The sequence below is a fragment of the Erythrolamprus reginae genome, chromosome 5, assembly GCF_031021105.1.
Source record: "Erythrolamprus reginae isolate rEryReg1 chromosome 5, rEryReg1.hap1, whole genome shotgun sequence".
Classification (NCBI taxonomy): Eukaryota; Metazoa; Chordata; class Lepidosauria; order Squamata; family Dipsadidae; genus Erythrolamprus; species Erythrolamprus reginae.
Window position 1 is genome coordinate 72,613,729 of NC_091954.1, and position 27,417 is coordinate 72,641,145.

The 27,417-nt window shown below is 40.6% G+C and overlaps 1 protein-coding gene across 1 annotated transcript in view; it reads right to left on the reverse strand.

Moving 5' to 3' along the window:
* The window catches only part of ETV5 (ETS variant transcription factor 5), a 51,389-nt gene that overhangs the window by 14,152 nt on the left and 9,820 nt on the right, over positions 1–27,417 (reverse strand). Inside the window, exons 6-8 of the mRNA XM_070753127.1 lie at positions 9,521–9,650; positions 7,482–7,769; positions 3,746–4,002 (exon numbers count right to left, since the gene is read on the reverse strand). Coding sequence (XP_070609228.1) covers positions 3,746–4,002; positions 7,482–7,769; positions 9,521–9,650 — 675 coding nt within the window. The remainder of the gene's footprint in view (positions 1–3,745; positions 4,003–7,481; positions 7,770–9,520; positions 9,651–27,417) is intronic.

The following is a 27,417-nucleotide window of genomic DNA, read 5'->3' on the forward strand; positions in this document are numbered from 1 at the left end:
ATAAAAATGAATTGGACCGCACAGTAACACTTCTGAAAGATATGAGAATCAATCAATTTCCAACCAAAATAAATGGAATGAGACAGTAGTACTATAGGCACGATAGCCCCTTTGCAAGTTACATCGGGCAACCTGTGTGCCCAAATGAGTACATGTTAGATTCTGGTTAACCTTCCCTTAGACATCATTCAGATGACTAGTTTCAAAAACTTTATAGCATTAGAAATGTGTTGAATTTAAGCACGTTCTGAAAAGATGTTTCTCTTATCACCACCCACCCCCAATATTACGAAGCAGCTGTAGAAGTAAGCTAAGATTCTAATTATTGAGTATCTAACCAGACTAATTGGTTTATTATATCATTTTGCTAACTTCTATTTATTAACATTGCTCGGATGCCTGCAAAGTCTTCGGATAAGCAAAATTGAAAGTCAGAGATGTACCGGTAAATATTTAATAGTGAAATCATGTTTCAACAGTTTTCAGTTCTCCATGCATGAGCAAGAAAAACAAATGAAGGTTTAAACATGTGAAGCTGTTTTTACGCAGAATCAAACCAGCCTTATCTATTGTAATACTATTTTAATCAGTATTGGCTTGTCAAGGTGAGATCTTTCCCGCTGCCTTCTATCTGATTCTTTTAGAGATGTATTTTATGTAACTGAGCCATGCATTAAAAATGGGATTTGTTTCCCCCCCATAATATGTCCATATTCTCAGAGGACAAAAGTTTAGCCTCTGATGAGATGTATTTGACCTTCCTTAGTTTTATTTACCTACTGGGATATTGCAGTGAATCATGATGAATCAATATCTAAATAAGGAATACCTTGGAACTGTGAACAATAAATAATACAATCCCTTGAAAATCAGGTGTGCCATATTATTCCTGGAAGTGGTAATGCAATCTGCCTCCCTACTGCAGCTGCCTTTCCCCAAAGGGCAAAGCCTTCGCTGCATCTCTTTTCAACAGCCCCTGGAAGAAGTATTTATGAACCTGCAGAATAGATGGGCAAATGGTATTCAAAATGCACATTTAAAAGATAGGCTTCGTGTTTTGCATTCCACCTGGCAACACATGAGAAGCAGGGAAAGAAGAGGAAAAAAATCCTTTAACTTTAGATCTTCTGCCATCTGTTCCACTTAGCTTCTAAGAGGTCCTGGTATTTTTAGACCTAAGGAGATTTGTAGCAATGTAGTCGGCTTTGCATCAGGAACAGCTGCAACTAACACCTAACCAGAATTCATTCCCATCCCCTTGACCCAAGGTGAGTGCTTAGGAACAACCCAACGTCTAACTACGAGTTCAGAGATACTTTATGGCAAACAGAAGATGGAAGAGCTTTTGCACACAAAATGTGCAGAATTGCCTATCTCACCTTGGGTCAAGGGGATGGGAATGAATTCTGGTTAGGTGTTAGTTGCAGCTGTTCCTGCTTTTCCTTTTGGTAATGGCTTTTCAGAGTAAGTTTAAGTCCTGCTATATCGGTTGAATGCCTCTTTTCACAAGATAGAAAGATATACAGTATTCCCTCGATTTTCGCGGGTTCGAACTTCGCGAAAAGTCTATACCACGGTTTTTCAAAAATATTAATTAAAAAATACTTCACGGGGTTTTCCCCTATACCACGATTTTTCCCACCCGATGACATCATATGTCATCGCCAAACTTTCGTCTGCTTTTAATAAATATTTTTTTTAATAAACTTTAATAAATAAACATGGTGAGTAATAATCTAAATGGTTGCTAAGGGAATGGAAAATTGCAATTTAGGGGTTTAAAATGTTAAGGGAAGGTTTGTGATACTGTTCATAGCCAAAAATAGTGTATTTACTTCCGTATCTCTACTTCGCGGAAATTCGACTTTCGCGGGTGGTCTCGGAACGCATCCCCCGCGAAAAGCGAGGGAACACTGTAGTGTTATATTCCAACTAGGTTAAATGCTGCTACAAAAACCTGCTTTACTTTTTTCCACTTCACCAGAAGGATGGACTGAAACAGTGTGTGTGTGTAAGAGACTGCAATTTAGCATATGGAGGAGCTGCCGGTACACTGGCTAAAACAAACAGTAGGTACACTAGCTAGAACAAATTGTAGGTACCCTGGCTAGAACAAGGCTAGAACATGCAGATACCCTGGCTAGAACATGTAATAACAAGAATTATTATTATTATATTAGAATATTGCATATCCATAATTGTATATATATTACTGTACATATATATAAATTTAATCTTATGATTTATATTGTTTCCTAGTATGCTTATTTGTACCCTATGACTATCATTAAGTGTTGTACTTCATGATTCTTGATCAATGTCTTTTCTTTTTATGTACACTGAAAGCATAAATTCCTTGTGTATCCAATCACACTTGGCCAATAAAAAATTCTATAAAGAATAACAACTGTTTTTCCTTATAGTTATTTATAAATATGAATCTATAATAATTGGAACTGGCAATTGTGATTGCTAAATGAAACAGAGACTATGCATATGATCTTGCTTCAGCTTTCCTTTGCTTTACAGATGTGGAAAGGTTATAAATGTAAGAATTAGTTGCAAAGATACTTTTTCAGTACCACTGTAACTGTGAATGGCTCTTCAATGAGTCAGTCACTAAAAAGAACTATTGACATCCCTGTTTTGCAAGAATGAGAGAAGCAGCAGCCACTATACATACTTTGAGGAGCTCAGGAAGGTAACTTTCATGTTGTGGTATGAAGGCAACAATATTGCCTTGCAATATAATTTCTACATTAGAAATCCTTAATTTTATTATTGGGATAACAGTGAGATTTGGCTGCAAAAGAGTGTTATATAAAAGAAATAAATATGGTGAAAGATGGAAAGAGTTAGTAAAAGATACCAAGGTGATAAATACAGGATGGACAATTATTTTTTTGTAGTCTCAAAGGTGAACCTTGAAGAAAATGGAAAAGAAAGTGAAAGAGAGAATAAAATTAAGCACGACAGGAAGAATAAAAGAAAATGCTGAAACTTATTCAAATGTTAGAGTAATCTAACAATAAATGGAAGGTGGACGTAAGGTAAAAATCTAGTAGTAGTACAGAATGAAAATGTTTACCAAAAAATGTGTACAGATATGTTTACGGGAAGTATGAAAATAATTGCTTAGTGAAATGATAAAATGAAAGATAATGTGTACGTAGAGAAATATGTAAGATGTCACCAGTGAGACCATGGAATAGTGAAGATGAAAAGAGCACAAAACACAACAAAATGATTTTTCTAAAAACAATCTGCAGATGATTGAAAAGGGCTGAACGACAATCCCTCAGCAGTGAATGTAACTGAGAATAAAAGTGATAAAATTATTTGGGATGAATCTAAAATGGGAGAATACTGAAAGGAGAATTTTAGAGATTTGTTTTGATTGTCAAGATAGCAACATCTTGAAAAATGAAATAAAATTTATGCTATGTTAGTGTACAGGAAAAAAACATTTGACATGCCTGCAAACTATGTGAATTTGTGTAGAATGTTTACTGGTGATGGGAAAAAATGGAAATAAGTTATGCAAATGCTGGTAGAAAATGGCAATAGATGCCCCAGAGAAAGAAAAGTTGTCAATCCTTGTATTAATATCATGGTTTATTTTATACCCCATTAGCCAACTGCTGAACACCAGTGTTACAAAGACTGCTTTGTGTGCTAAAGACTAAGGACTAAAAACAAGTATCAATCTTCATGCATCTTGGAGGAATTCAGTTTTAATCCACACCTGAATCAATGCAGTAGTCCCTGGGCTCTTGTTTGATTCCCATTGGAGACTGGAATCCATGAGCTGGGGGGCCTGGAATACCTGGTACCCCATGATCATAGAGTGGGTCATGATACTCTTGCTTGAATCCCTGAGGAGGATGGGCAGCAGGAGGGACAAGAGGCTCTGACATCTGCCGGTGGTAGACAGGGCGGCTGTCTCCAGAAAGCCCTGGCTGAGGATATGGGTGGCAAGGTTCGGACATCTGTCTTTGAAACCTTGATGAGAATGAACAAGAGAAAAGAGAGAGAATTATCATTACGTATCAGAATCTAGACCCTACTAGAGTCTTACTTCTGATTTAAATTACCCACAGAGGAGTTTGATAGTGTGATGTGCAGCAGCATCTAAATCAATGTTTCCCAACCTTGGCAACTTGAAGATACAGTGGTACCTCATCTTACGAACGCCTCTTCCAATGAACTTTTCAAGATACGAACCCGGTGTTTAAGATTTTTTTGCCTCTTCTTCCGAACTATTTTCACCTTACGAACCCAAGCTGCTGCTGCTGGGATGAAGGGGTTTCTTCCCCCCCTTTTTTTGAAGAAAGAAAAGGGAGGGGCGGCTTGGAGGGGGAAAAGACTGCATTTAAATAACTAGGAGAACAGCGTGTTTGCAGGCACTGAAAGGGTGTCTTTTGAAGAAAGAAAAGGGAGGGGCGCCCCCCCTTGCCTTTCTTCCTTCCCACTCACCCTTTAGCCTAGCCTTGCTTCTTCCACCCGCCCACTTTAGCTGCTCCTCCTTGCCCTCTGTTCGCCTCTCTTCTAAAGTTTGGGATTTTCCTGAAGGATTTGCACACATTATTTGCTTTTACATTGATTCCTATGGGAAACATTGTTTCATCTTACGAACTTTTCACCTTACGAACCTCCTCCTGGAACCAATTAAGTTCGTATGATGAGGTACCACTGTATTTGGACTTCAACTCCCAGAATTCCCCAGCCAGCAAATGCTGGCTGGGGAATTCTGGGAGTTGAAGTCCAAATATCTTCAAGTTGCCAAGGTTGGGAAACACTGATCTAAATAAAACCCTGGTAAACATGGGTGCAAAACACAATTTAAGCTAAAGCCCTTCATAGCCCACTTTCAGTAATAAGAACCTGGTGCAATGAAGCAACAGCAGCTTGTTGTCGTTGAAAGAAAAATGGTTAAATATAATGGTCACACGACTAAATTTTATCTTCACCAAAGCTGCTAAATGGACCATTTTGCAGACAGCCCTACAGTATTTTTTTTTTGTCTTTCTCAGCTGTAAATTTGACTCAACATTTGTTTGTTTTTAAAACAAGAATACAACCCATAAAAAACGTATATATACTTTTAATGCATAAAGAGCAGTGGTGGCACAATGGTTAAAATGCAGCATTGCAATTTACTTCTGCTGCCTGCTTGCAATTTGGCAATTTGAATCTCACCAGGCTCAAGGTTGACTCAGCCTTCCATCATTCCATGGTGGGTAAAATGAGGACCTAGATTGTTGGGGGCAATATATGCTGACTCTGTAAACCACTTAGACAGGGGTATAAAGGGCTGTGAAGCAGTACATAGGTCTAAGTGAAGCAGTACATAAGTCTAAGTGCTAATTTAGGAGTCAAACTATATAATATGATATAGGATACTTTTAGATTTTCAATGTTTAATAATTTCTTTACTTTATTTGCCTCCCTTTTTGTTCCAAAACAAAATCTGGATATCTGATCCTTAATGAAAAGCAGCTGAGTTGGGTCAAAGTAGTAGTACCAGGAGAGACAACTAAATTTTCAGACAGTGTAAAGGAGCAGAATCAAAAGAAATGAACTAACTTATCTGTAGCAAACATGACCTTCATCTGGACAAACATGTCTTTAAGGACAAGCAGTTTGTTTTTGCCAAAGGAATAGGAAATGATAAGTTTGAGTATATGCATTTCATTTCATCAAAGCAAGCACGTGTCTTTATAATTCCAAATTATATATAGCGGCTAATCTGCCTCAAAACAACTAAAGGATTAAACATATTAGCCATCACCTGCTGAAATAATTATGCATGATCCAAAATGCTCCTGGATTGTATGGAATAAACAGAGGTTGCATCAAAAATTATTTTTATTTTTTGCAAATATAACCAGCTGCTTCAGAAAGCAAAACACTGGCATTTAAAAAACAAATAATGTTAGAATTTAGATCATTGCCAAAAATATGTTCCACAACTGCTATCTTGGTTTTGAGGAATCTGGGCGAACCTAAACCAATATGTAACCAAAACCTCAATATTCTTGGTTTTGAACTCTTGGCGGCTACAGCAGTCAACTAGGCACATCCGGTTACATCTTTGCACCTTGAAAAATGATTGCGATCAATCAATTTGTTTCCCAAGCCTCCAGAGGCACATGACCTTAATTTAGCTTTGAAATATGACCTACTGCAGCTGACAGCCCCAGATTATGCTACTTCCGATCTGCGTCCTTCTAACCTTCTCAAATGTAACTCTAGAACTGCACTGGTATGCTTTCTGCAGGAAGAGGAACTTCCAGATGGAATCACGCTGAATAGCTTTAAGGTCACTGGGAACCCAGGGACTGGGAGATGTGGCTGACAGTCTTAAAAGCAACCTGAGGTTCTGGCAATAGAGAGGAACCACATTTATTTAAGGAACTTGGATGGCGATTTGTCGTAAATATGAAAATATTTTTTTCTGGAAGTAATCCCATCTCGTTAAGCTTTAACATGTCTTGTCTTTCAATCACCTGTTAGCCTAGAGTATTTTGAAAACACAGCCACAGTTTTTAGATAGGAATATCCAGATTTGAAACATTGAAGATGTTAAGCAGACCCAAGTGCAAAAAAAATATAGGGCAAATTTCATGAAAAATCTAACAGTGGTAAATATCACTACGGTTGTTAGTATTAATACGTCTTGACAAATGACATAATATTTGAAATTATTTCTGTCTGTTTGATTATCATTTCGAAATGATGAAGCTTCGCAGATTCACAGAAGTTTCACCTAAAGGCAGGCTATAAAAACATGTTGCATATTTCAAATAGGAAGATTCAAATATTGACCAGTAACTATTTTATAAGGTCAAGATCATGTTTTCCTCTGATAGTTCTAAATAAAACCAAATAGTAATATATGTAGTAAATTACATGTAATACAATGTGAATGATCGCTTCGCTGGCAACGGAAGTCCGGAGGTGGGGATTTCCAGCGAGGGGAGCCTCAACGAAATCGCAGCATCACAAAAACACGGAAGTCCGGAGGTGGGGTTTCGAGGACTTCCATGTTTTTGCGATGCTGCAATTTCGCTGAGGGTCCCCTCGCTGGGAAACCCCAGCTCCGGACTTCCGTTGCCAGCGAAGCACCTGTTTTTGCGCTGCTGCGATTCCCCTACAGCATCACAAAAACACGGATGTCCAGAGGTGGGGTTTCCCATGGAGGGGAGCCTCAGGGGAATCCCAGCAGCACAAAAACGGGCGCTTCGGCTGGCAAAAGGGGTGAGTTTTGGACTTGCATGCATTAATCGCTTTTCCATTGATTTCTATGGGAAACATTGTTTCGTCTTACAAACTTTTCACCGTACAAACCTCATCCCGGAACCAATTAAGTTCCTAAGACGAGGTATCACTGTATCTACAAGTTACCAAGGTTGGCGAACACTGCCATATAGAATTAGCAAACAATTCTCCAAGTCAGGGGGGAACCTCCCCCCCTTTACCTGTGTTCTGTTGGGTACTGGTTTTCAGGCATTATCTTTGGCATCTGGATAGGCTGATGAGGTGGTCGAGGTATAGCGAAGGGTTGCGGCCTTGGTTCCTGAAGAGGATGAGGGGCGGGAGGAGGGGGACCCTGCAATGGGCCTGCTGGGCTGACATGTGCAGGAGTCTGCACAGGTGTGGCGGGCAGAGGTGGAGGCGGAAGGGCGCCGCTCTGAAGTGCAGGTGAAGCTGGGGTAGTGGGTGGAGTTAATGGCTTGAACCCAGCGGGGGGCTTCCTATCATAGGCACTGTGCAGAGAGCAGAGGGAAAAAAAGAAGAGAGAAGAAGCACAATTTAAAACCGTCAGGAATCATTTACTCGGCTTCAAGTCCTTGACAGTTCGGGCTTGTTTGCATTTCATGGTTGTCAGGAAGTAACAGTTAAGGCCGATCACAGGCCCAAGGGAATCTTTGTACTGCAAGCAAGCGACAAACAGGCTGAGTCATAGGGCTCATTTTAAAACACTTTTCTCACAATTTTCCCAGGCATAATTGTAGCTTCCGATTGTGCACATTCTCTTCTTTCCTACAGAAATAACCCCCCTAAAGTGCCTTCCCTCCCGCTTTGCCTTCACCTCAAATAATTAAGAGCCAATTCTAAAAAGAGAGCAAACAGGATTAATACCAATCATTCTGCAGGTTGCCCTGGTGCAATTCCTACCCTGCTGCCACTATGAGCGTGCACTCATACACCACTTGTGTAAACGTCTTGCAAATAATTCAATAAAGACTGTTGAAGCGTATGACAGGTACAGAGCCATTTCTATATAGGAACAAGAGTGCTCGGCAAAACCAGCTACTGAACCAGTAAATATTGAAATTATTTATTGGGTTATAGCAGCTCTCCCTAGCTTAATGGCTTTTAGAAGTGTTTAATGCTACTTTGGCAGCTGTCACTCTGACATACAGTGTTCCCTCGATTTTCGCGGGTTCAAACTTTGCGAAAAGTCTATACCACGGTTTTTCAAAAATATTAATTAAAAAATACTCTGTGTTTTTCCCCCCTATACCACGGTTTTTCCTGCCCAATGACGTCATATATCATCACCAAACTTTCGTCCACCTTTAATAAATATTTTTTTTAATAAACTTTAATAAAGAAACATGGTGAGTAATAATCTAAATAGTTGCTAAGGAAATGGGAAATTGCAATTTAGGGCTTTAAAGTGTTAAAGGATGGCTTGTGATACTGTTCATAGCCAAAAATAGTGTTTTTACTTCCGCATCTCTACTTCGCGGAAATTCAAATTTCGCGGGCGGTCTTGGAACGCATCCCCCGCGAAAATCGAGGGAACACTGTACTTGAAAAGCACTAGGTTGACTAGTGCTATTTTAGAATATCAGAAGCACCATGTTAGAACTTACAATGATTTGGGGATGGATGATGTTCCAGAAAGCCAAGCGGTTAGCAAGGTAAACAATTCAGGATACAGAATAGAGTTGTTACAATCACTCCCCCATCAAAACAGCTTCTCATTACTCAAGCTATCTGATTCGAGTTATACTGCTTTGGAGGAGGTCACGAAGGTTACAGGAATCCAAATCTATGCCCAGTGCATTGCAGCTAAGCCTAAGTGCTAATATCAAGTTGCAAATAGCTTTCCAGGTAAATAATTAAGCTTGTAAAGCTTCAGGAGCATCTCCCCTGTGAGGTGACTTCTCTTGGCATAACTTGCCAAAGATAGTGGTTTCATTTTGCAGCCCCCCCCCCCCCAAGAAATCAACCAACTAAATGTTAAAACAAAGTTAGAATCATTTTCTTTCAATTATCCAAGCATACAAAAAATGCTATCATGGGGCTATCTTACCAAATACCATTTTTATTCTCCTATTTTTCTAGTCCAACTCTCTTTTGTGTGTTCAAATAATCAAGAATTAATCAATGTAATTGATCAATATTTTAAATCAATGGAGGGAATTTCTTTGATCATTCAAATGGTTCAGTTTCTAGGAACTGTCAATGGGCTTTAACAGTGCTTTTCCAATCTGATTCTACATACCAATAATTGTAGAGGCACTTTTCTCCATAGTTAGCACAGAGCACCTGCTCGTGACTACAGGTGGACAGCTCGGAAGATGGGCTGTGCAGTTCTCTCTTGATTTTAGCTGGTGGTGGCGCATGAAGTACCACTGGATTGAAAACAATGGAAGAGAATTAATATATATGTCATAAATTAGATACATGACATTTAACTTAAATTCTTATACATATATTTATAGGAATTGATATTTATAAGTGTTACTTATAAGTCCTGAGCTGCAACATATATAGTACATCTTTTCTTTAATATGTTATTGAATATTACAGGAGTGCGCATTTTAGTTTCTACAATTATGTATTGTTCATATGGGTTATTTATAAACAACATAAAGTTTCTTCATGTTAATACCCAGAAAAGGGAAAAAAATAAAGTGCTGAATAGCAGCAAACAGAAGTAGTTGCAGCAGCAATATGAAAGGAAGTAGAGGGGGAAAAATATGGCTACCAATGAAAATTGGGTTGGCAATTGTCCAGAATAAGAAAGATTTTTGACTTCTCATTCCTGGACTTAGTTCTGTCCAAGTTAACAACATAGAAACATAGAAACATTGAAGACTGACGGCAGAAAAAGACCTCTGGTCCATCTAGTCTGCCCTTATACTATTTCCTGTATTTTATCTTACAATGGATATATGTTTATCCCAGGCATGTTTAAATTCAGTTACTGTGGATTTATCAACCATGTCTAACCATGTCTGCTGGAAGTTTATTCCAAGGATCTACTACTCTTTCAGTAAAATAATATTTTCTCATGTTGCCTTTGATCTTTCCCCCAACTAACTTCAGATTGTGTCCCCTTGTTCTTGTGTTCACTTTCCCTCTCCAGGCTGCGGGCAAAGAAGAAGGGGAACCCCGGATCCGCCCCCTCCCCAACCCATTTCACTTTTTAAACAATGCCAGGGAAGGGACGTCCCCTTCTTCTTCGCCCGCAGCCTGGAGAGGGAAAGGGCCGCCGCGGGGCTGAGCGGGCGGGGTCCGGAGAACAATGCCTGGCGTTGTGCTCCGATGGCCGAGCTCCTTTCGCCTGCGGCTCCCAGCCCACCGCCTCACTGGCTGGCTTCTCCTGCTCAGCCTCGCCTCGGCCTTTGTGTGCAGCTCCTCCGCCGGAGCTCTGCCGCACGCGCCCCTTCGCAGCCCCCTCGCTCCTTGCCCCCTGGGCTTGGGGAGGGGGCGGATCCGGGGTTCCCGCTCTCCCCAACCTTCATCGGTGTGCGGGGAAAACCGCAACCCGCTTCTCGTGGGCGGGCGGGTGACTGGACCAGCATCCCCACGGAGAAGGGTCTCCTCCCTGGCGCCCCGTCCCACTTTTCCTCCCGAGTCCCGCCGGGGTCCATTTCCAAAGCGAAGGGCGCGGGAGGCAGGAGACAATCGGGCGACCGGAGCAGCAGCACCGCCGCCGTCACCGCCTTCCCTGGCTGCTGGAGACGCAGAGATTTGCCCCTCGTCCCGCGTTCGGAGGCTGCTGGGAAGCCGCGCGGCTGTTTTAAAAGGTGACAGCCGGACTGGGGGGCTTCCCAGCAACCCCCCGAACCCCGAAACTGGAAGTTCGGCAAAAGTTCGGGGTTCGGGAGGTTGCTAGGAAGCCCCCCAGCCCAGCTGTCACCTTTTAAAACAGCCGCGCGGCTTTCCAGGAGCCTCCTGAAGCCGAACGCCAAACCCGAACTTCCGCGTTTGGCGTTCGGAGGCTCGTGGAAAGCCGCGCGGCTGTTTTAAAAGGTGACCACCAGGCTGGGGGGCTTCCCAGCACCCTCCCGAACCCCGAACTTTTGCCAAACTTCCGGGTTCGGGGGGGGGGGGGGGTGCTGGGAAGCCCCCCAGCCCGGCGGTCACCTTTTAAAACAGCCGGGCGGCTTCCCAAGAGCCTCCGAACGCCGAACCCGGAAGTTCAGGTTTGGCGTTCGTAACTCGAAAAAAGTTCGTAAGAAGAGGCAAATTTTTTCTGAACCCCGGGTTCGTATCACGAGTTGTTCGTAAGACGAGGGGTTCGTATCTTGAGGTACCACTGTATTTACTTCCGCATCTCTACTTCGCGGAAATTTGACTTTTGCGGGCGGTCTCGGAACGCATCCCCCGCGGAAATTGAGGGAACACTGTACTCAGATCATGGTAGGTATGTGTGCATACATTTATATATTTTTAAAAAAAATCATATGTCTGCCTATTTTACAGACAATGACTGGGTGGCATACAACCAACAACTAAAACAATGTCACAGCTGTTTAAACTTTAAAAATAAATGAAAATAAGATGGTAGGAGAACATTCAATTAAACACAGTATAACCATTGCACAAGGTGCCCTGAATACAATGCAACTCTGCAGCATGAATCTGTCTTTATGCTGATGTAACAAAACACTATGGAAATGCCAGGAGACCTAACTGATTTGAACAAGTGCCCATCCTTATTTGCCACACTGAAAGGGGAAAAAAAATAAATGCTGGCAACTGCAATCTTTCAAATAAGGTATCCTGACATCCCCACATATTTTTGAGAGGGAATTATTTTTCACGGCATTGACATTTCTAAGCAAGATTTGACAAGAAGAAGAATCTATCTATGCCAAGGCTGGGAGATCAATTTCAAAGTAGGAAATGACCTCATGAGGAAGAAACACCTTGCTTCAATACGAGTCATGACAACTCCCAGCTTAACTGCTGCTAAAAATACACAGCTCTGAATTTAACAAAAGCTTCCATGGGATCAGGGTTTTTTTTTTGAAAAGTACTTTGAGCACACAGATCACTAGATGGACAGTGGTATCTTTGTATTGTTACACAAGACAGTTTGAGCACCAATGCAAGTTGCATAAAAATAGCCTCTTTATACTAAAATGGCACCAACAAAAAGCAGCCACACTAAAATAAGTGGGATAGTTACTCAACCAGGATTAGGTGGATTCAACAGTCCTGCCAAGGCAACTGGGAAGATCCATACTGTTTGCAGCAAAGTCAACAATTTGTTCTCGTAGGGCAATGTTGGCAAACCTTTTCGGCACTGAGTACGAAACAGGAGCTCCGCGCGCACACGTATCGGAAACCAAAAGAGCAGCTGTATGCGCGCACCGGGAAGATGATTTTCCAAATTCTGCATACAAGCCACCTGGTCTCTTGGTTTCTGGCATACCTACGTGCACAAGGACAAGCTGGACAATGTGCATTTGTGCATCAGAAACCAGAAGTGCATTTGTGCATCAGAAACCAGAACCCGGTTTGCATGCAGCAGTGGCCGGCTAGTTTTAGCGCATGCATGCATGCTAGAAATTGGAAGACCTGATGGCCGGTGCGCATATGCGCACCAGAAACCAGAAGGCCATCTTCCTGGCATGTGCAGGCATATCAGGTAGTTCCTGCATGTATGAAAACCAGCTGGCTGGCGCACTGGAATCTGGAAGAGCAATAAGTGATGGCTCGCGATGCCCAGAGAGATGGCTCTGTGTGCCATGTCCGGCCCGTATGCCATAGATTCACCATCACGGGCACAGCGCATTAGATTCTTAATTTTAGCTAATGGGTATTTTAACAATTTATTGATATATTTGTATTAAACATATTGTTGCTCTGTTGGAGCTTGCTTTTCTCTACTTATAATCTATAGCAGTGTTGGCGAACCTTTTTGGCATTGAGTGCTGAAACGGGAGCGTGCACACAGGTCAGAAGCCATAAAAGAAGCCTCCCATCACGCATGCATGCACCAGACGGCTGCTCTTCCGGTTTCTGATGCATGCGTGCACACCAGCCACCTGGTCTTCCTGTTTCTGGCGTGCATGTACATGTGAAGACCAGGTGGCTGGAAATCAGAAGAGCAGCTACTCAGTGTGCATGTGCGCTCTGGGAAGATCATCTTCTGATTTCCGGCGCGCTCATGTACACTGGACAATTAAGTTTTCACACGTGCCAGAAATCCAGAAGACCAGTAGCTGGTGTGCTTGTGTACAATGCCCCTGCATGTGTGAATCCCAGCTAGCTGGCACACCGGAACCCGGAAGAGCAACGGGCAACAACTTCGCTATCAGGGTTCTATAGCAAAGCAGAGATGCTCCTACTGGGCAGCATGAGATCATCTATTTGGGCACACCAATAGAAAGCAGGTGACCTTTACAATATGTTTATTTCAGGTTGAGCCCTTTTAAGTACGGGTTTATATTTGTTTCTTTTTAAAAAAAAACATTCCCACTTAGCCAAGTGTACTGTACGCTTGAAGAAACTGGAACATGTATACAGTCATAACCTATGTATGGAAGATATTTTTTGAAGCCACATAGATTTGCAGAATTTGATATTATGTAGCTTTATTCATGAGGTGCCAGTGAATACATCACACTTCGTAAAGGTGCTATTCTCCAGACCAGAGGTGTTCAAACCGGGCAAGTTTAAGACTTGTGGACTTCAACTCCCAGAAGTCTCCAGCCAACGTAGCTGGCTGGAGAATTCTGGGAGTTGAAGTCCACAAGTCTTAAAGTTGCCAAGTTTGAACACCTCTGCTCCAGACGTTTTGAACTTCAATTCTCATCAGTCTCAGTTATTAAGGAACCCAATCCCCTGGAAAACGTCAAATTTGCCATGATGTTGAACAAGAAATTGTTGATTTACAGATGTATTGAAGGTCAGCATAAGTACTTTGACTCTAAGCTAGAATAACAGAGCCTTTTTGTTTCAAGGGAGGTTCTTAAGTGCAATCTTTTATAGCTAACAATACAAAACAACAAGATGGAAAAGGAACATGCCCAGTTAAGACAGATGCCAGAAATTAGCAGAGGACATGTGAGTCTTGCATGCTTCTTCTCAATACTAGTTAGCATTTGGCAAGCACCCATGGAAAGATGATGCACACAGCCTCTCTGAGCATTCATCATTTATATGCTGATCAGCTGTATGCTGCCATTTAAGTCCAACTGGGATTTGTTTGTGCACCGATCTGAACACGCCCTGAAAAGCTGGCGTTAAATGTGGAGGACCAAAGAAGGCATTTCAAGGATTGACCATTGCTTCAATCATAGCAAAGGGGTAAATTATAATTAGGGTCACAGGCAGAGGTGGGCTGCTAAGGTGGAACGGTGATGTGTGCTCGCCTCCGGGGCTCTGAGCGCTAGCGGAGTCCAGTGCAATTATGCTACCTGCCCAGGTAGCGGAATCGTGCGTGGACACGCAGGAGCGCCCAGGCGCAGTAACATAATTGCGCTGGACTCCGCTAACACTCAGAGCCACATGGGCAAGCACACGTCACTGTTCCACCTTAGCAGCCCACCTCTGGTCACGGGGGAAGGGAAAGTTGCCAGGGAGAACAGTCCAAAGCAATCACTTCTATATATCAATATTATCAAAGTACAGTGGTACCTCTATTTACGAACTTAATTCGTTCAGTGACCAGGTTCTTAAGTAGAAAGGTTTGTAAGAAGAAGTAATTTTCCCCATAGGAATCAATGTAAAAGCAAATAATGTGTGTGATTGGAGAAACCACAGAGATTCCTAGAGAGGCCCCACGGAGGCTTTTCCCCGCCTTTTCCGGCCCTGTTTCCTCCCAGGAGATTCCTAGAGAGGCCCCACGGAGGGTTTCCCCGCCGTTTCCGGCCCTGTTTCCTTCCAGGAGATTCTTAGAGAGGCCCCACAGAGGCTTCTCCCTGCCTTCTCCAGTTACAGTTTCATAGGCTCAGGTTTGTAAGTGGAAAATGGTTCTTGAGAAGAGGCAAAAAAATCTTGAACACCCAGTTCTTATCTAGAAAAGTTCATAAATAGAGGCGTTGTTAGGTAGAGGTACCATTGTATCTCAAAAGAATACCCCTGAGTACAACCCAAGATTAAGCTGTGTTATCATATATCTACGGAGAGGGGCGGCATACAAATCTAATAAATAATAATAATAATAATAATAATAATAATAATAATAATAATAATAATATCAGTTCCCCGGCACTTGCTTCATTACGATTCCAATTGCTGCTTTCAATCTTAGTGGCTCTCCTCATTTCATACTAGAGATAATTATCCTTACAGGAACTTGTCCTCAATGCTCCCCCCACCTTTGGAGAACAAGTACATGGCAGATTTATCGTGGTACTGGAAAAAGCCTCAAGCCAAGAATGAGTTGATCAAGCATCTAGCTGGATACATTTCAAAGTGGAACTAATGCTGTTTTTTCCCTCTCACAAGAAAAATATTTTACCTGAAACGTAAAAGGAAAAAAACTACATAAAGCAGCCATGTAGTATTCAGTCTGTTAAAACCTCCTAACTCAATGTTTCCCAACCTTGGGAAACACTGTCCTAACTAAGTATTGTATACAGGGATCCCTCGTTTTTCGCGGGGGATGCGTTCCAAGACCACTCGTAAAAAACAAATTTCCGCGAAGTAGAGGAAAGATATTTTTAATGTATTTAACGAATATTTGGACTTTTAAAACCCTCCCTTTGCACTAAACAGTCATTCTATAATGTTTCTCAGCTGGAACTACATGTGATATCCTACCAGTTTCTTTAATAGGGTACAGTAGTACTGTAGAAGAATTTTACGAATTTTTAATGGATTTAAAATTTTCAATGGATTTAAGCCCCCTTTGAAAAACCGCGAAGTAGCAAACCCACGAAAGATGAACCGCGAAGTAGCGAGGGATTACTGTATATGGAACGGGTTCACGTGTTACTCTACCCTACAAGAGGATTTGCTTCCGACGTCGTAGATTGTGTAAACACAGCTAATACGGTTTACACAATATGAGCCGTGGCTTATCTCAAGTTGTAGCCTGAGCAGTTTTGGTTTATTCAACAAACCATTGTGAAGTAAGATTTAACACAGAGGAGGCAAGGTTATAATTTTGGAGTGGCACCAAAGGCCACCAGAAAAAAAGATGACAAAGCTGTAGGAAGCAGGATTGAGATTTTTTTGGCCTTCTTTCAAGGATTGCTTTTGAAAATTAAAAACAAATAGGCTAATCTATTGGACAATTGCCCATGTCAGCTTTAATTTGGAGCAAAGCAAACAAACTATCCCTGTCTTCTCCTCCGACTGCGGAATTTTAGGGGCACAATTTGGGAAGACACAGAAGAGGCAAAAAGACAATGGAAAATCGTACATACAATAGCAGTGATGGCGAACCGATGGCACGGGTGCTACAGGTGGCATGCGGCGCCATATCTACTGGCAGGCGAGCTGTTGCCCTAACTCACCTCCAATGTGCATGTGTGTGCCAGCCAGCTGATTTTTGGCTCACACAGAGATTCTGGGAGGTCATTTTGGGCTTGCAGAGAGCATGGGGGGGGGGAAGAATGGGGAGGGCGTTCTATCCTCCCCAGGCTCCAGGAAAGCCTTTGAAGCCTGGGTAGGGTGAAACACAAGCCTGTTGGGCCCACCAGAAGTTGAGAAACAGGCCATTTCTGGCCTCTAGGGGCTCAGGGAAGCTGTTTTCACCCTTCCCAGGCATTGAGTTATGGATGTGGGTGCTCACGCATGCACCACAGTATGCGTCCATGGTCTTTCAGCAGTTGAGGAAAAAACGATTCCCCTTCACTGTACAGTAGTACCTCTAGATACAAGCTGCTCCACATGCGAGTATTCCAAGTTACGAGCCGCAACACAAGCAAAATTTCTGTTCGACACCTGAGCTCAAATTCGGGATACGAGCCAACCTTCCACTAGGTGGCGCAAGAATCTCCTTGCTTCCAGTTATCTCGGCGTGAAAAACAAAGTCTAAAGGCATTCGTTTGAGATGTGAGTTGATCAACTTAAGAGCTCGGGTCTGGAACGAATTAAACTCGTATGTCGAGGTATCACTGTACTATAGCCTCTGAATTATGGATCCATGGGACTCTAGCTCAGCACAATGTGTTAACCGAGATCCTGAACGTTAGCTGATCTTCAAATATTCCGGTAAGGGTTCTTTTCCCAGCCCATCTAGAACTGCAAGAAATTGAACCTGGAATTTGGTGCATGTAATGTCTGTAACCCACATCTGGGTTATTCAAGGCATACAAGTCCAATTAATTAATTAATTAATTAATTAATTCAGGTGTTTAGAGCATTTGGGGAAAACAAGTATATTTATTCAATCTCTAGATTTTGCAAGCACACTTTCCTACTTCAATTACTCTATCTCTAAATAGCCTGAAAGCTACCAAGTCCGGGACTTAGTCTGAAACCTTAAAAGAATGTACATTCCAACTTCCATTTATTCTATAGATTTCTTTAGGAAAATTTCAAAGCATGAGAGGAAAGAACATATAGTTCATTTTAAATCTATCTTAGCATTAATGGAATCTGGGTGGGATAAAAGAAAATCAAATACAGAAACAAAAGTAAATTTTTGTTATAAATAGTAAACTTGAGAAGAGGCAAAAAAATCTTGAACACCCGGTTCTTATCTAGAAAAGTTGTAAGTAGAGGCGTTCTTAGGTATTTAGACATACACATGCGTCATTAGTTTATGAAGCTCTGATACCTTTAACTTTTAAAACAATCAATACATATTTAACATAATTTCTAGAAGACATTTAAGGAAAAGGCGTATGCATCAAAATTTTCTACCTAAATAGTGACTGAACAAAACAGCTTTGCTTAGCCAGAAGTGGAGTATTATCCACCCTGATCCCCTAAGACCAAGTACACAGCTATTACACCATGAGCAGATTGCCTGGATGTGACAGCTTTCAGGCACCACTAACAATTAGTAGTCTCGTTTTGCAAGAGATTTAGAAGCACTGACTCCTGCATTGTGGATCACTTCCCAGGAATGAATCCGAGTGACAGAAGTGGGACTTATCCGAACAATTAATTATGTAGGAAGACAAAACAGGAGATCTCAGAGCTTCTTGGCATACAATACTTCTCAAGGGCAAAATTAAGGCCAGAATTCATTTTCAAGGGGAGGCTCCCGCTATCTTTTGTCTCCCAACAAATATATATATCCCACAGAGTTGACCTTCTCCGGGCCCCATCGACTAAACAATGTTGTTTGGCGGGCCCCAGGGGAAGAGCCTTTTCTGTGGCGGCCCCGGCCCTCTGGAACCAACTCCCCCCGGAGATTAGAACTGCCCCCACCCTCCCCGTCTTTCGTAAACTACTCAAGACTCCTACCGCCAGGCATGGGGGAGTTGAGATAGATCTTCCCCCTAGGCCATTACAAGTTATGCATGGTATGTTTGTGTGTATGTTTGGTTTTATAATAGGGGTTTTTAGTTGTTTTTATTATTGGATTGTACATGTTGTGTTTATTATTGTTGTTAGCCGCCCTGAGTCTGCGGAGAGGGACGGCATACAAATCCAATAAATTATTATTAATTATTATTATTATATGTGTGTGTGTGTATCTTTGTATATTTCCCTAATAGTATCAAACTGAATATAGACTTCATTGCTTATGGATTGTAATTTTGGTAGTATTGACAATGCATAATGATACTGGATTTTATTATGGATTTTATCTGTTTTTTATCATTTTATCCTACAACTTTTGATTGTGTATTTATTTGTTTTGGTCTATGACTGTAATAATAAATTTGAATTTAAAAAATATCGACGAATAGTGTAATGTAGGTACACAAACCCTTTTTTTTAATATAAAAAAGATAAATAACAGTAAATGTCTCTAGTCACTATTCATATTGGCTGCCTTCTGGTATTTCAAGTGTTAATTTTCTCCCTTAAAATTCCCCTCTCCCCTCTCCCCACCCTCTTCCTATTAGGCAGGCTCTTGCTGAACAGCAAACAGCAGGAAACTCGCATTGGAGGTGTTCCAGCTGTCAGTCACAAGCATGTTTCTTTCCAACAATCTCTGTGTTGTTTGAACTGTTGTTTTTCTGCCAGCAGCACAATGGAGCTTAGTTATTCATTGAAGGAGGGGAGGGGGGGGGGAAGGAAAGCTGAAAGAAGGCACCGCCCTCCATTCACAACCAATTTGGAATACTCCATCCATTCACAAAAAACCCTCTATCCTCACAGCTGAGCCCTACCAATCAGGAGAAGGGAAATGACACTTAAGATTATAACAGAGACCAGCTGTCCTACACAGAGGAGCTTGTACTGTGGATGTTTATGTAAGGAATTCAAACACTGTAGAAATGTCCTGAATAAATAAGAAGGGGCTAGCTAGTTCACAGAGTTTGCTGCAAACCCAAATGATTGTGCAACATAACTTGGGGTGAGGTCCGGAAATGCCCCCTGACAAGGAGAAAGGACACCCCCCCCAAACCCCCCCTATTTTAAAAAGTAACTTTTTCTTCGCTGCCCATTAAACCCATTTGTCTTAATAATAATAATAAAAATTTATTAGATTTGTATGCCGCCCCTCTCCGAAGACTCGGGGCGGCTTAATGCTTAACGCTTGTGGATGTCTTACTCCCTTGATTCCTTTAACCAGTTCTTGTATCGCTATTTACGGCAAGAATTAAGAAGTTCAAATACAATCCCAGCGAAAGAAACTTGTTTTGTTAAAGGACTACGACAGCACAAATGATTGACACAGAAGCTTGGTTGCTGAAAGAGAAGAAAAAATAGCCCCTTGAAGGGGCAAGAGCTCTGGAATAGTAGCTCCCAATCTTGGGTTACAAATTATAGCTGGGTTAAATTAGACTACGGCTACAATATTCCCAATGATTATGATGAATCGAGGTTGGAATGGAGAACAGGGTTCCCTCGATTTTCACAGGTTCGAACTTCGCGAATATCCTATACCACGGTTTTTCAAAAAATATTAATTAAAAAGTACTTCACGTTTTTTTCCTATACCACATTTTCCCCCGCCCGTCATACGTCATCGCCAAACTAATAATTTTTGCAAATAAAAAACAAAAATAATTATTGTTAATAAATAATTACGGTATGTTTATAAATATCAGGATCACTAAGTGTCTTATTCAATGGTGAATACCAGTAATAATGGTGAGTAAATGGTTGTTAAGGGAATGGGAAATGGTAATTTAGGGGTTTAAAGTGTTAAGGGATGGGTTGTGATACTCTCCATAGCTAAAAATGGTGTTTTTATTTCCGCATCTCTACTTCGCGGAAATTCGACTTTCGTGGGCGGCCTCGGACCGCCTCCCCTGCGAAAGTCAAGGGAACACTGTATAGCCTCTACTAACTAAAGAAAAGTTTTTGGTTTTTAAAAAATAAAAAGTCTCTTCCAGATGATCCAACCCTTAACTCCTGTCATGTAGTCCAAAACGCAGGATTTGGGAGTGTGCTTGGATTTCAAATTGTCAATGGATGTAAATATAGCAATAGCACTTGAATTTATATACTGCTTCATAGTGCTTTTACAGTCCTCTCTAAGCGGTTTACAACATCAGCATATTACCCCCAACAATCTGGGTCCTCATTTTACCCACCTCGGAAGGATGGAAGGCTGAGTCAACCTTGACCCGTTGGCGAGATTTGAACCGTTGGCGAGATTTGAACCGTTGAACTACAGCTAGTTAGCTGAAGCAGCCTGCAGTGCTGCCCTCTAACCACTCCAGCACCCTGACTCTTCTTTAAATAACCTTAAATATGATCTTAATGACCAGGAGCACTTATGTACAACTGGTAAAGTTAACCGTAGCCATTTCTGGATGAAGATAGCCTGACCTCAGCAGTGTACAGACTGGTAATCTTCTGGCTGGATTATTCTAATCCATTTTATGTACATGTTGAAGTCAGTTGAGGCTACAGTTGGTGCGGGATACTGCAGCCAGGAAAGGATATGGGCACAGAATATGGGAATATGTTGTTTCTCCTCTGTGGGCATGACACTGGCTTTCAACAGTATACTAGGCCCAATTTAATATGCTGACATTTATTTATTTATTAGATTTGTATGCCGCCCCTCTCCGAAGACTCGGGGCGGCTAACAACAATAAAAAAGACAAATCTAATATTAAAAATAATCTAAAAAACCCCAATTTAAAGAACCAATCATACATACAAGCATACCATGTATAAATTCTATAAGCCTAGGGGGGAAGGGAAAATGTCAATTCCCCCATGCCTGACGACAGAGGTGGGTTTTAAGGAGCTTTTGAAAGGCAAGGAGGGTGGGGGCAACTCTGATATCTGGGGGGAGTTGGTTCCAGAGAGTCGGGGCCGCCACAGAGAAGGCTCTTCCCCTGGGTCCCGCCAGACGACATTGTTTAGTCGACGGGACCCGGAGAAGGCCAACTCTGTGGGACCTAACTGGTCACTGGGATTCGTGCCGCAGAAGGCGGTCCTGGAGATATTCTGGTCCAATGCCATGAAGGGCTTTATAGGTCATAACCAACACTTTGAATTGTGACCGGAAACTGATCAGCAACCAATGCAGACTGCGGAGTGTTGGAGTAACACGGGCATGTTTAGCAAAGCCCATGATAGCTCTCGCAGCTGCATTCTGCACGATCTGAAGTTTCCGAACACATTTATCTTTAGATTGATCTCTATCTCAAAAAGCTTTGGACCTGGATATCTCAAACAGTGTCACATTCAATACTGACCATATCACAATTTGTGATCTGCTGAGGAGTGACTGCTAACTGTGTGAAGTTGCTAGGCCATATGTTTATCATAATTTTTTCAATACTTCTCTTTTTGTAGAAAGTGGCTAAATGCCTGCTTGTTTTGACATTGGATGACCTTGTCAAAGCTGGTTTTAAATAGTTTTGCCATTAGCATTAATAATAATCTTTTAGTTCTAAGCTTATTTCAATGTTTTGAAATGTTAATGCTTTTTAAATTATGCTTTTATCACTGGAAGCAACCCAGTGGGGGGGAAAGTATTTAGTCAGACACCAATTGTTCTCTCACTTAAAAAAGATGAGAGAGCCTGTAATTGACATCCTAGGTAGATCTGAACTATTATTATTATTATTATTATTATTATTATTATTATTATTATTATTTAGATTTGTATGCCGCCCCTCTCCAAAGACTCGGGGCGGCTCACAACAGCATATAAAAACAGTATAACAATGGGACAAATCTAATAATAAAATATATAAAAACCCCAACAATTAAAAACCATAGAGCACACACACTCTATGAGAGACAAAATGAGAAAACACATCCAGAAAACCACATTATCTGCTTTGGAATGAATTTATTTACAAATTATGTCAATTACAGGCCTCCCTCATCTTTATAAGTGGGAGAACTTGCACAATTGGTGTCTGACTAAATACTCCCCCCCACTGTATTAGTATATAAATCAAATCATCTTACACATTGTCTCCCCACTCTTCCCCATCAGAGTGTAGAGCTCCACTCATTGCTCAACTCCTCAGAATAGTGCATTATTGCAGATTATTGGATGTATAATTGATTATAATACTTGAATACATTATAATGATTACTGGATATGTATATGATTAACTGAACAGGAACCGATTATATTTTGAAGTCTGATCTAGGCTGGAATTGGGATATTAACTGGAGATGGACTCAGGAATCACTCTTGGCTATTTTGTAAATTACACTCAATCACATTTTGAATTTGATGCAAAAATTACTACGCTAATATGGATCATGGAAAAAAGCAACCAGTTATTATTTTTGTGCATTTCCCCCCTCATTTGTTCTTAGCTAAGGAAAATTAATACTAACTAAAGAGGAAGTATTGATTTGGGGTGCTCTGACACTGAGCAACAAAGCATTAATTTTATTACTTAATGAAGTTTTGATGGAAAATTGTTTAGCTAACATTGCCTTAAATAAATTCTAGGACTAATTCAGAAATTTTCCTCTTACTGTACGTTTAAACCTGAGTAAATCTTGGGCAACATTGTTTTAAGTAGGCAAGTACTCCTATTTTTATTTAACACCTGTAAAAAACAATCTGCTGTCTTCCAAATCTTTTGTAGCACAACTTAGTTTGTTGAAATGGGATGACAGGACTTCTAGTCCCTGCTACCTGGAGTACTTCAGGCTACAGGAGTCGGTTTCACTGCTGCCCAATTAAGCAATCCTCCAGACCAGTGTTTCCCAACCTTGGCAACTTGAAGATATCTGGACTTCAACTCCCAGAATTCCCCAGCCAGTGCTGGCTGGGGAATTCTGGGAGTTGAAGTCCAAATATCTTCATTTCCCCCCCCCTAGAGTTTCTGATTTTATTCCAAAGCTCCCGATAATTATACAATTACGGTATTTAGTGAACCTCTAATTCAAATTTCTTCTTCCTCCAATTGCTCCCAATGCTCTTATGTATTTTCTACTTGGAAGAGCCGTATATGCTTTCATAGCTAGTTTCTTTTTTTTTATTTTTTTATAAATTATTTATTTACAAATATAAATATAATACACAGAAAAAAAAAGAAAAAGAAAACGGATATTAAAAAAGAAAGAAAGAAAAAACAGTACATCAAAAATACATATTAAAATATAGGCGAGTACAGGATCAGTCTATAACTTCTTCCGAAACTATGTAGATTTTCTTTAGCCAGATACAGTTATTATCAAAATTCAATTTGTCTCTTTTAAATAACATATGAAAGAAAATAGAAGCAGGATATATAAGTGACATAGAAATCAGATGTTCGTCTAATTTAGAAGTTTGTACCTTAATAATAATAATAATAATAATAATAATAATAATAATAATAATAATAATAATAATAATAGAAACATAGAAGTCTGACGACAGAAAAAGACCTCATGGTCCATCTAGTCTGCCCTTATACTATTTTCTGTATTTTATCTTAGGATGGATATATGTTTATCCCAGGCATGTTTAAATTCAGTTACTGTGGATTTATCTACCACGTCTGCTGGAAGTTTGTTCCAAGGATCTACTACTCTTTCAGTAAAATAATATTTTCTCATGTTGCTTTTGATCTTTCCCCCAACTAACTTCAGATTGTGTCCCCTTGTTCTTGTGTTCACTTTCCTATTAAAAACACTTCCCTCCTGAACCCTATTTAACCCTTTAACATATTTAAATGTTTCGATCATGTCCCCCCTTTTCCTTCTGTCTTCCAGACTATACAGATTGAGTTCATTAAGTCTTTCCTGATATGTTTTATGCTTAAGACCTTCCACCATTCTTGTAGCCCGTCTTTGGACCCGTTCAATTTTGTCAATATCTTTTTGTAGGTGAGGTCTCCAGAACTGAACACAGTACTCCAAATGTAGTCTCACCAGCGCTCTATATAAGGGGATCACAATCTCCCTCTTCCTGCTTGTTATACCTCTAGCTATGCAGCCAAGCATCCTACTTGCCTTTCCTACCGCCTGACCACACTGCTCACCCATTTTGAGACTGTCAGAAATCACTACCCCTAAATCCTTCTCTTCTGAAGTTTTTGCTAACACAGAACTGCCAATGCAATACTCAGATTGAGGATTCCTTTTCCCCAAGTGCATTATTTTACATTTGGAAACATTAAACTGCAGTTTCCATTGCTTTGACAATTTATATAGTAAAGCTAAATCATTTACCATATTACAGACCCCTCCAGGGATATCAACCCGAAACTATGTAGATTTTCTTTAGCCAGATACAGTTATTATCAAAATTCAATTTGTCTCTTTTAAATAACATATGAAAGAAAATAGAAGCAGGATATATAAGTGACATAGAAATCAGATGTTCGTCTAATTTAGAAGTTCGTACCTTTATCTTATTTGCTCTGTTTGCTTTCATCAAGTATATATTTTTTTAAATTACATGTTCGTAGTCTACTTAGCAAGGATTTTTTCCTATTTTCTAACCAGTGGTAGAGTAGATTCCAACATTCATAAAATTGTGAGTCATCTTTGCTTTTAATTTTGAGGGTCAATTTAGACCCTCAAAATTAAGTTGCCAAGGTTGGGAAACACTGCTCCAGACTCTTTCTCTCTATCTCTCTCCTGTGCCAGCTCTCTTCATACAAAGGGTAACAGAGATTTACAATCAAACATTTTAGGAAGCTATCCAGAACTTGTCTGGGCAGACCGGCTTTTCATATTCTAGTTAGGGATAGTTTTTCTTTGCCCCCTCTTTATAAAACAAATGGCTTATACAAAGATCTGCTGGATCAAAATAAAAACCGGAAAGGGGCTAAACGGTAATTGATTCCTCGCAACTGTCTGGACCACTCCCTGAAGTTTCCTTGGCGAGGTTTTTTATAAGTAGATCGTCATTGCCTCTTTCCTAGGGCTGAGGCAGCCTGAATAGCCCAGGATCACCCAGCTGGTTTCGTGCCCAAGACAGAACTAGAACTCAGCATCTCCCAGTTTCTTAACCAATACACCAAGCTAGCTCCTCCAGGCATAGTCAACCTTGTTTATATAACTGCTTGCTAACAACTGAAAAGGGAAAAGTATTTTAAATAGATCGCTGCCAAATCTTCAATAAGCCAAGAACAAAAAAGATAATCATGTTTTTTTTCCTTTGATTCTCCAAGGAAACAATGAAACGTAATCCATTACTAGAATCTCCAATAATTACAGTGCTGCTAGATAAAAATACAGTGTTCCCTCGATTTTCGCGGGTTCGAACTTTGCGAATAGCCTATACCACGGTTTTTCAAAAAAATATTAATTAAAAAATACTTTGTGGTTTTTTTTCCTATACCACAGTTTTTCCTGCCCGATGACGCCATATGTCATCGCCAAACTAATGATTTTTGCAAATAAATAACAAAAGAAATAATTATTGTTAATAAATAAATATGTTTATAAATATCAGGATCACTAAGTGTTTTATTCAATGGTGAGTACCAGTAATAATGGTGAGTAAATGGTTAAGGGAATGGGAAATGGTAATTTAGGAGTTTAAAGTGTTAAGGGAAGGCTTGGGATACTGTCCATAGCCAAAAATGGTATATTTACTTCCGCATTTCTACTTCGCGGAAATTTGACTTTCACGGGCGGTCTCGGAACGCATCCCCCGCGGAAATCAAGGGAACACTGTAATTACAAATAGCAGGAAAGTGGCCCTTTGAAGTGTGCAATATAAAGTCTAGACCCCCATGCCAACATCCAGTGAAAGATTTCTAGAGTGTCTTTTTGTGCATTTTCCCCCTCATTTGTTCTTAGATCAGGAAAACTAATACTAACTAAAGAGGAACTATTGATTTGGGATGCTCTGAGACTAAGCAACTTACATAGAAACATAGAAGACTGACGGCAGAAAAAGACCTCAAGATCCATCTAGTCTGCCCTTATACTATTTTTTGTATTTTATCTTAGGATGGATATATTTATCCCAGGCATGATTAAATTCAGTTACTGTGGATTTACCAACCACGTCTGCTGGAAGTTTGTTCCAAGGATCTACTACTCTTTCAGTAAAATAATATTTTCTCACGTTGCTTTTGATCTTTCCCCCAACTAACTTCAGATTGTGTCCCTTTGTTCTTGTGTTCACTTTCCTATTAAAAACACTTCCCTCCTGAACCTTATTTAACCCTTTGACATAGGTATTTAAATGTTTCGATCATGTCCCACTTTTCCATTCTGTCCTCCAGACCATACAGATTGAGTTTACAAGTCTTTCCTGATATGTTTTATGCTTAAGACCTTCCACCATTCTTGTAGCCCGTCTTTGGACCCGTTCAATTTTGTCAATATCTTTTTGTAGGTGAGGTCTCCAGAACTGAACACAGTATTCCAAATGTGGTCTCATACAGCGCTCTATACAGCGGGATCACAATCTCCCTCTTCCTGCTTGTTATATCTCTAGCTATGCAGCCAAGCATCCTACTAGCTTTCTCTACCACCTGACCGCACTGCTCACCCATTTTGAGACTGTCAGAAATCACTACCCCTAAATCCTCTTCTGAAGTTTTTGCTAACACAGAACTGCCAATACAATACTCCAATTGAGGATTCCTTTTCCCCAAGTGCATTATTTTATGTGTATGCATCCCCTCTATGTCTGCATAGAAGGTACTGAGAAATAATATGTTCTAATGTCCTCACTATAATTAGAGTCTGAAAAGACAA